Source organism: Phoxinus phoxinus (genome assembly GCF_949152265.1).
Source record: "Phoxinus phoxinus genome assembly, chromosome: 20".
In the NCBI taxonomy this organism is placed as follows: Eukaryota; Metazoa; Chordata; class Actinopteri; order Cypriniformes; family Leuciscidae; genus Phoxinus; species Phoxinus phoxinus.
This window is the reverse complement of record NC_136895.1, coordinates 7220967-7231992: the sequence shown is the minus strand read 5'-3', so window position 1 is coordinate 7231992 and position 11026 is coordinate 7220967. Positions and strand designations below refer to the sequence as shown.

At 39.3% G+C, this 11026-nt stretch overlaps 1 protein-coding gene across 1 annotated transcript; it reads right to left on the bottom strand.

The window, feature by feature from the left end:
- Positions 1 to 304: 304 nt before the first annotated feature.
- On the bottom strand, positions 305 to 10869 carry LOC306988542 (5-hydroxytryptamine receptor 3A). Its single transcript, XM_079593597.1, has 9 exons — positions 10782 to 10869; positions 9860 to 10026; positions 9729 to 9773; positions 9529 to 9638; positions 8098 to 8267; positions 7529 to 7689; positions 3943 to 4153; positions 1580 to 1819; positions 305 to 1010 (listed from the first exon to the last, which is right to left on the bottom strand). The coding sequence occupies exons 1-9, from the start codon at positions 10828 to 10830 to the stop codon at positions 784 to 786; spliced, it is 1380 nt and encodes a 459-aa protein (XP_079449723.1). The 5' UTR covers positions 10831 to 10869; the 3' UTR covers positions 305 to 783.
- Positions 10870 to 11026: the final 157 nt, after the last annotated feature.

Genomic DNA, 11026 nt, shown 5'->3' with positions numbered 1-11026 from the left:
TGGATGTACTTGGATTGAAAAGAATGCATTTGCCAAATCAATCACGGTAAAATTGGTTGCGTTGTTTTGTATTTCAGATCAAATTGTAGATGTATTAGGCACTATTGGGGAACGAGGTTGAACGGCTGCATGTCGCCCAATTCCTGCTTCCTCTTTTTTTTTTCTGTTAATGGCATCTCTTACATTTGGGCATGACGTTTGAACTGGAACATCATTCCAACATCTCACATTTAGTCAAAAATCTCAAATGGTCTTAAACCGTGGTTGTCCAGTGCAAAAAGACAGCTGTACCAAAGTGTTATTTGATTAAAACAGTTTATTGCAATAATAAGTTGTATTATAATTCACTACATCATAGTTCGACCAGTTAATGAAGTATCTAATAAAATATATTTCTTAAATACCCTATTTGAGTATGTCTAAAGCAATAAAAAACCATGTGCTACTTTGCCACAAGCATTAAATTACTTGAATTGCACTGATCTTACATTTATGAGATTGAATGAATGAATAAACTTGCTTTTGTATGGTTGCTTATGAGATAATATTAAGTTTATAACTTTTTAATTTGATCCTGCTGATGATGTCTCCACTTGAGCTTACTCTTGTAAAATTACTGAATTGCTTTTTTTATTTAGGGGCTTTTGATGCACTATTTAAAAAAATTACATATATAATTTCTACATATATAAAGTCATTATTGTGTTGTTGTCTCTACGTGATCACATGCTCTAAGGGAAAACAAAGAAAGAAAAACAGACTTTTCCTGAAGTCTGTACTTTTCTATTGCTTCATCCAAATGCACCACATGCATATAATTACAAGTCCATAACCTGTGATTATTAGCAGGTAAATACGGAAGATAAGGAAGTCCAGGATGTATCCCACGTGGCACCACTGGTTCTGTAGATGGTCTTCCTTTCGTAGAATGGTCAAATAAGAGTTCATCTCACTAAGATCCTTACTGATCTGTCTGAGTTCAGGCACATCCAGTGTCATGGTGCCAGACGCTAGGGGACAAAAAAAGCAAATATTTAACATCTGAAAGTTAGTATGCTATACATTAGCTGTTTCCATCCACCTCAGACATGACAGTTTTTATTGCGATTCATTTACGTGCGCTTAAAGTGCGTTCACACTTGGCATGTTTGGTTGAATTAAAACAAACTCTGTTAGTGCGGTTCATTTGAATAAGTGTGTGACTCCTTTACACATTTTATAAGCTCTTCAGCTGGTCAAAATACCATTATATAATGTAGCTATACACATGCAATGAGCGCATTTAGCCCTGAACACAGCATTGTTTTGGGTGTTCGGTAAGTTCAGTACTAAAAGCCGACCAATCAGGTTGTGAACATATCCTTATGCCTTTAGGTTCGGTATCTTTAGGTTCAGTGTTAAAATGCCAATGTAAACGCTAGGCAGACCAGGACTAAATTTAATTTAATTTAATTGTTTTGGTCCAGACCAAACTAACCAAGCGAACCGAACTATACGTGTGAACACACCCTTAGACGCAAGCCATTTATGCAACTTTGGATGGAAACATAGCTAGTGAAATTTTGCTGGGGCATCTTACCATTAGTGGCTGTCTGTCGACTGGGCGTTGGGTTGGTGGCTTGTTTCTCTTCTAGTTTGGCTAAAGGATCTTCAGGGAAACTGTAGCAAATAAGCCGAGCAATGAAGTGCATCACCAGCACCTGTACCCAGTGCGGCACCTCGCTGTACCTCATTGAATTATGGTGGAGAATGCAGGTAATGAGGACCGTCTCCAGTAGACTTATGACCATGAATGCCAAACACACGGAGAAATAGATACCTAAAGAGGTGAAACCAAATTTCAGAGATTGATGAGAGTTCACATTATACCACATAAGTAAATTCTTGATTCTAATTGGTTAACACTCATTCCAAGCGCTCTTGAATACTTGTTGGTCCATCAGGGTCGAGTATGTTTGCATAATGACTGTTAAATGGGACAATTCACCATTGCCCATGCCAAAATACTGGTGATACATTCATGTCTCTCGTATGTGTTTTGTTTAGCTAATGGCCTTGGAGGACTTCAGTAAAAAGCTAAAAGTATACAACAAATGATAGATGGTTAAAAGCTATAGATTCTCCAACTGAAGCAAGAGAACAAACTGTTGCTTAGAATAATAACCGCTAAAAGATAACTAGTCCATAATAAAGTTCGTAACCAGAGGTGTCAAAAGTATTCACATTCATTACTCAAGTAGAAGTACAGATACTAGGGTTTAAAATGACTTCTGTAGAAGTTGAAGTATCAACTCAAGCTTTTTACTCAAGTAAAAGTGTAAAAGTACTGGATTTTAAAACTACTTAAAGTATAAAAGTAAAAGTAATGCAAGGCAAAAAATGCCATTAAGGACAAAAGCCAAAGGGGCCTATAGTGCATCCCCTAAAAAAATTCTAAGGCCATAATGACTATAATGTTATATCTATTAAAATGTAAATGTTGAAAAACTTGTGAGGCACTAGGCTACCTGTTTCAGCCACATATACTGTAAGGATTTCGGATATTGCCATCTTTGTGGGGATATTTTGACACTATAATGGTTGCGCTCGCTCGCGCGCGCGCACACACACACACACACACACACACACACACACACTCTCTCTCTCTCTCTCTCTCTCTCTCTCTCTCTCTCTCTCTCTCTCTCTCACTCTCTCTCTCACTCTCTCTCTCTCTCTCTCTCTCTCTCTCACACACACACACACACACACACACTCTCTCTCACACACACACACACACACTCTCTCTCTCTCTCTCACACACACACACACTCTCTCTCTCTCTCTCTCACACACACACACACACACTCTCTCTCTCTCTCTCACACACACACACTCTCTCTCTCTCTCTCTCACACACACACACACACTCTCTCTCTCTCTCTCTCTCTCTCACACACATTCACACACACTCTCTCTCTCTCTCTCTCTCTCTCTCTCTCACACACACACACACACACACGCACACACACACACTCTCTCTCCTCTCACTCACACGTCACACACACGCGCGCACGCACACACACACTAACGATTATGTTTGCCACTTATCCCGCGATTGTCATACATTAGGCAATATTGTACAAACGGCTGTCCCCAAAGCAATATTTGACGCGATTTGCTCCGTATTCTTGAGCACAAAACTGTTGATTCATTTCTACCTCGCTTACCGCATCTACAGTAACCAAATGTAACAACAGCGCGCCGCGCGGACAGCCTCTCACAAGTTAGAAAGAAAACACAAAGCCAATCAGTTCAGCGATGTGTGTTCAGGAGGCGGGACTCAGATCTATTGTATAATTGGCCATTTTTTTGAACGACGACAAGCCGAATGAAAACAAGCAGAAATGAAATAGGAGTAACGAGGCTATTTTTAAAATGTAAGGAGTAGAAAGTACAGATAATTGCGTGAAAATGTAAGGAGTAGAAGTAAAAAGTCGGCTGAAAAATAATTAGTAAAGTAAAGTATAAATACCCAAAATTTCTACTTAAGTAATGTAACGAAGTATTTGTACTTCGTTACTTGACACCTCTGTTCGTAACACAATAATGCAAATTTATCGAATGTTTAATAATAACATTGCTAATGTTAATGGGTTCACTTTGAAAATGAACGTGAAGTCTTACGAACTTTCTACATTCAATCATGCTAGGATCATGTTTGCTGTTACACTCCTTGAGATTTGCATATACCTATGAAAATTGTCTTTACATGGCTACGAAGTAATCCAGATTTATTGAATTACCAGCATGAGGTAAATAACCAAATAACATTTTTAGATGACCTGCTCCTTTAAGTAGAGTCCTAATAAAGCAGCCTACTTTACTCTCCAGGGTGTAATCGACTAATGTTCGTCATTTGACATTCACACATTGCCTCACACAGGTGTGTTTTGGCTAATTGACCTATTAAAGGTGTTCCATTAGCAGTGCTGGGAAGCAGGTTGTTCATAATGAGAAGAAACACCGTATAGCCCAGAATGAGGGTCATTTTGAAGGAGGATCGATCCACGCTGTGCGGCGGCAAGTAGAAGGACAGGATGTCAATGATCATGAGGAAGGAACTAGGGATGATCAGGTTCACCACGTACAGAATCGGTCGTCGCTTTATCACCACCTGCAGGATAGAAACAGTAAAGGTCCGTTCACACCATGAATGATAACTATATTAGCGTCCACAGTCCACACCAACGCACATTTATTATAAACTAACGCTGCAGTTTTGTCATCTGCTGCTTTAAATGCTTAAGCTCTTTAAAGCAGGATGGATTCTGATTGGCTGTCAATATTTTTATTGTTCATCATCTGGAAAAAAACAAGTGATTTCAACAATGTTGTTCCTCTGTGTCGTTAACGTTACAGTTGGTGTGGACTGCTACACTTTTAACTTTAGAATGATTTTTTAAAAATTGTATCAATATAGCGATCATTCTTGGTGTGAGCGGGCCTTAAGATGTGGACTGACATACATTTCATACCTGTTTATTTTTCCCCTTTAAATCATGGAATGAGTTAGTACAATGTAATACAAATGAATACGTTTTGGGAACAAATGATTAATTAATGATATGCAAAGTGAAAAAAAAAATGTGGCCATTCATTAAGAATTTGGTCCCACAACTTAATAATTTGGTCCCTGATTTTAGTAAGCCGTGGCCACAATGTGACTAAATTAAAATGACTAAAACAAATTAGTTCAACAACATGGCGAGGATTTACATAAAATGAGGAAACCAATTAATAAGACAAAGGAATTAATTCTTAATTTCTTAATTCATAACATAACAAACAAACAAAAAAAACACTTTGGTTACTCAAGTAATCTCGGTTCCCAATTACAGGAACGAGTTTTGCGTCAGAGAATCTTCTCTGGTTGCTATCGGTCTTTGTCAGACACGTGGGTTTGTTGTGTGTGACGTCACCGCGCCGCCATTTTTGAGGTATCGTTACTGACTGTGAGCATTGAAGAGATTACAATAGTAGAGAAAACAAGTAAATAACTCGCAAAACTGGAGAAGCACAAGAAAACTGAGAAAAGGTCGTACCGCAATAAACTCGATAAATATGGCAGGTACCGTTATTTGGAGAAATTGTCATCCATTCAGAACATAGATCCATATATGAGCTAACTGCAGTGAGTTGGAGTGCTGATCGCGAATTGTTTTCCTCATCCTCATACTTGGACATTGTCAACTATCTTGTTTATGGTATAAGCGCATATACCAGTGAACAATTTAAAAACTATAAATCTCTTCAAGCCCACGGACATTTCATCAACGGCTGTGTACAGGCTTTATTTACATTCCCACCGAAGGACACAGTAGTAATAGCAAAGATAGGTTTGCTGTATTGATGATGATGATAATGTCATGTTAAGGATGTTTTAGTTTGAAAAAAGAATGAAAAACGCAATTCTCCAACATCAGAATACCCCAGCATCGATACCTTACAAATGGCGGTTACGCCCATAATGCACTTCGTGTATCGCGAGTGTGACGTCACCTGACAAAGACCGATTGGGAAACTCTGTTTCTCAGAATACTGGAGCCTGATTGGTTCACGTCTCTGAATTTCAAGATGGGCGGGGCTGACTGCCTATATAAGTTGCACTGAATGGCTATCTAGTCAGATTTTCTCAAAGGTGCCCTAGCCTTTGAGATCGTGTTCATAACCCTCCGAGGGAGGCTTAAAGGCTCCCATCGAGATGCCATAGGTGGAGGCTCCACAGCTCGGGCTGGGGGTGCCAGATCGACCCTTTAGCTTGGGAAAGGAGGTCCCTTCTCAGAGGGATTAGCCACGGTGCTGCAGACAGCAGCTGGACCATTTCCGGGAACCACGGCTGGTTCTGCCTAAGTGGCGCCACAAGTAAGACCGAGCATCTGTCCTCCCTGATTTGGCTGATGACCTTAGGGTGCAGTGCTACTAGCAGGAAGGCAAAGAGGCGCAGAGGAGGCCAACTGTGGGTCAGTGCGTCTAAAGAGCCACTTATGCCTGTCCGAAAATGCTCCAAATCATGCAGACCGTCAGGGGGGTGGAGTCTCCATTCCCCTTGAGGGGATCCGTTCCGGGACAGAATATCTGCTCCCGTGTTCATGGAGCCTGGCACATGCAGAGCTCGTATCGAGCAGAGATTTTCCTGTGCCCACCTGAGGAGGCGGCGTGCCAGTCTGTTTAGAAGATAATTCAACCCATCTTGGAGGTATCTATCACGACTACCTTTCTTCTGGAGACTGAGGCCAGTTCCAGGCCCCTCTGATACAGATGGGGTGACTTCCAGGGGGCCAGGGTTCTGGCACAACCGTGGCTCACCCTGAGAATGACACGGCCCTCGCGGCACGCTCAAGGTGGGATTCGGGCCTTCAACCAGTGTTGTAGAGGCTGCATGTTTAACGCCCAAGGGAACTATTGAGAAGGCTGTGGCCCAGTGGCTTCTGAAATGTTTTTAAAGGGATGTTGCTCACCGGTTTAAAAGCCATCACTAGCTGCTGAATCTTTTTAGGGAGCGATCCGGTGAGATCCATGCCTGCATGTTGGATGAGTCGAGTACTGTCCCCAGAAATGCAATGCGTTTGCTGGGTGACCCCGAACTTATGCTAAGTGTTTGAGGAGCAGAGATCTGTGAGTGCTCAGCTCCTTCGATTGGGCTCAGAGCAGCGAATTGTCGAGGTAATTCAGGACGTGAATTCCCCTCTGTTTCAGTGGGGAGAGAGCCGCAACCACGCATTTTGTAAAAGTCTGTTGGGTCAGAGACTGTCCGAATGGCTGGACTGTATATTGATTAGCCACCCCCTTGAACGCGAATCTCAAGAATGGTCTGTGATGGGGGGCTATCTGGATGTGAAATATGCATCCTTCAGATCCACCGATATAAACCAATCCCCTGGGCATATCTGCGAGAGGATGTGTTTCAAGGTTAGCATCCCGAACAGCCCGTCTTATTAGAGCGTGGTTCAGAGATCTCAAATCGAGGATAGGCCTGAGGCCACCATCCTTTTTGGGGACCAGGACGCAGCGTCTGTAAAAACTTGACTCGCTGTGGGCTGTGGGTACCTTTTCTATTGCACCCTTTTATAGCATGGAGACCCTGAGAGTTAGTGTCCGAGACTTAATTGTATATTATGCCCCTGAAGTAGGGGGTCTGCGAGCGAATTGGAGCAAGTAACCCCATTTTATTGTCTCTAATACCCAGTTTGACATGCCTGGAATGGCTTCCCAAGCCTGACTTCGGGTGGCGAGGGGTTGGAGATTTGCACATGGCAGCCCGTCGCACTGTGGTGGGGGGCTGACACTTGCAGCAGTATGAAACAAAGGTGTTGTAAAGGAGTTCATTTTTTATTTGATTTGCCATTACAGCAGAAGATGGGGGTCCGTCCAGTACTAGCAACAAACACCTTCAACGGCTCCGATGTTTCTTACATCTCGGCTCGAGAGGTAAGTACCATGCTATTCTAAACATAACCATTTATACCCCCTGCTTTTGTCCCTTTCTTACCCAGAAAGTGATGATGTCCCATTCGTCTATTCCAAACTTCAAAATGCTTGCGTCACCCAGTATAACCACCAGCTCCCATTCTCCACTGGCCTGCAGGTATCGCTGTGAGTTTTTGGTCATCTCCGTAAAGGACAGGGCAGGACTGACACGCACATCCTTTACTGAAGGGGTTACAGATATAAGAATTAAAGTTAAACACACATTCAGGAACCTGCTTAGCCTAATCAGCTAAATTAGTTGTTGAATTTTAATAATTTGTTTTCAAATATAAATAAAATCAGTTTATTTTTTTGTGTATTGTGAGTTATAAAATCCAAATCTTGAGATATAAACTAAAAATTGGGAATTATAGTCTGAATCGTGAGATATAAACTCTTTAACTTAATTTAAACTGTTCAAAACATTTTTTTATTGCCATATTACATCACTACATGTGAAAGTCCACAGAAACTAAGACAAGTTATGTGGACCTTCACAGGCCTAAGAAACACACAAAAAGAAACGCCTCTATGGCAAATATGCGCTGAGATGGCAGGAAATGTGGATAGCAATGAAAGCGGAGACGTTACTGGTATGCATAAAGGAGCCGAAGGTGAAAGAGCAGTTCTGTATGTCGAAAGGGAAGCTGAAGATCTCAAGGTTACAGGCGCTAACCAGCCTCAACATCCTGTCATAACGGATGTGGCCCGTGTGGTTCACATACACATAAGGACAGGCCTGAGATACATCGTCATCCACACTAAACACCAGAAGAGAGAGAAGGACAAATATTAATTTGAGTTGAAATTATTTTAGAATTCACTTGTAGTCTATATTATTATCTTCTGCTTAGACGTCCATTACAACTTACAGAATTAATACCTAAATACAAGATGAACACTGCAAAAATATTACATAGCTATTCATACTATAAATCTTCTGAGGTCATTGGATCAACTGAGATGCAAAATGGTGCCAGTTTCATTTGTATGAAAAAAGAGAGAGATTTTCAAAGATTATAGATTTTACAGGAAAAATACTATTTCAGTTTTTCTACTTAAAAATGTCACTTATAATACAAAGTGTTACTTACCAATTTTTCTCAGTGTGACGTGAGACACAAATGTAGTGCCGGTTTCAGTTAAGGCCCTTTCACATCAAGAAAGGTACAGTAACTATAACAATAACAATATTAGCGCCCAGCGGACGATCGTTTCTATTAATTATAAAAACGCTGCAGTTTTGTCATCTGCCGCTTTAAATGATTTGTTCACTTCAAAATGAAAATTCTGCCATCATTTACTCACCCTCAAGTTGTTTCAAACCTGTATGAATTTCTTTCTTCTGCTGAACAAAAAATTATATATTTTGAAGAATGTCGGTATCAAAACGGGTCATGGGCCCCATTGACTTCCATAGTATTTTTTTTCCTACTATGGAAGTCAATGGAGTGCATCCACTGTCTGGTTACCAACATTCTTTAAAATATATTATTTTGTGTTCATCAGAAGAAAGAAATATACTAAATACCAAATAACTTATATTCTATGATATTCTATTCTTCTACATTCTATTAATGTTAGGCTACTAGAAGAACATTTGTTCATTATTTTGAGAGAACCTTGCCAGAACGTTATCTGTAAAAAAATATTGTTGGTTTAACTTAAAAAAGCAAGTTACCTGGTTGCCTTAATTGTTTAATTTCAATGAACTAAAATTTTTGAGTTAATGCAATGAAGGAGATTGGTTTAATCAATAGAATCTCAAAATATTATGTTATCTGAACTACATTAATTATCTAAGTTGATTTGACAAAGAAAAAAAAGTTGTTATTACAAATAATGAAAATATTTTTTTACAGTGTAGCTATAGTTCTGAGAATGTTTCCTGTTTGCTCGGTATATACAACATGGATTACAACAAATATTAGGAATTTGCACTGAATTCTGAATAAATTTTTGGGGCTTTTTAAAAAACCAAAAACTAAAATGTCCCGGTCCTTCCCACTAGAGGGCACTTACAACTCAAAAACGATAATGTCAGGGGTCCAGAGATCTTGGACAGGAAGAGAGATCTTCGTAATGCCATCACAGGGTTCTGGATCCCAAATGAGGAACTCATGGAACCAGAACTAAAACCAAACATGATTAAATTACAGGATTGTGTAAATTTCAGGCGATTATTCAAACTCATCTCTTAGTTGTTTATGCACCAAACTTACCAGCCTGAGCCAGAGGAATGTGGTAAGAATTTGTGCTTTTTCATTCTGCAAAACAGAACAGGCATCAAATGTTCAGACGCGAGGATAATTTACACAACAAGACACATATAGCCAGTCCCGTATTGACTCACAACTCCCAAGATAGCGTAGAGAGTGAAGGAGATGTTGGTGATGGTGGGCGTGCTGAGGTTGACTGAAGGTCTGAAGGACTTCTTGTCAATGACTTGCTGTAGAGATTCATAAGTGGGTCCACTGTGTCCGTCTTCACACCGAAGCATATTCACCAGATACGGCAACACTTAACACAATAAACCAGTGAAAGTAACTTAGTTTAACTTCATCTGATGGCCATTTACACATTTATTTGCACTTTTTATTTGGAGTCAATGCAAATACTGTACTATTCAGTATTTTTGTAAACAGTTGTACACTGAAAAATATGATGTAGAAACAAATTAATTTCACAATTAATTTAATTAAACATGAACTTTTAAAAAAGAAACACTGAAATAGTATTTTCCTGTAAAACATACTCAAATAATCTTTGTTTTATTTACAACTTGGAAACATTTTTAATAAAAAAGTGAGAATTCTGCCACTTTTAAGGCAATTAGTGGATATGTATATTTTAATGGATATTTTTAGCATATTTAACTTTCAACTGTAAAATAAAGTTTTTTTCATTTTAGTCCATGTTATCTAATCTTATCTTGTATAGAAAGCAACATAAATTCACAATGACAGCAGAATTAAGACGCTGTATAGAAGTTGTAAGTAATGACTGTACAAACCCTTTTTGTGAAGTAATTATCATTTTATGAATAAATAGTCAAAACAACAACAACATTTCACACATCTTCTAGAAGCCAGCAAAACTAATTGCTTTGAAAATAATTGTTCATTTATTAAAATTAGTTTTAAAGACAATTGATTCTGAGTAAAATGTAATGCTGAATCATTATCAACATATTTCATTGTTTTTTTTAAGTTTACAAAGACGAAACTGACCAAAAGTATTGAGTCTGTGCTCCACATATAAGTTAAATTCATTACCTGTAAGTAGAATGAAACATGCCAAAAGAAAACGCCAAAGATGTCCCATAATGCTGTGTGTAGATTTCCTTTTGTTTAAACTGCTCAAGTTTAAATCACACCGCTTACTTCCACAGGTGAAGTGTGCTGACTCTTTACTGGCAACATCATGTGCGGTTACATGTTGTTTAACACCTTCGGTAACCACTGACCTCGCTTGTTTTAATAGCTTTGGATCCATTTAGTTGAACTCATTAGTGATCTTG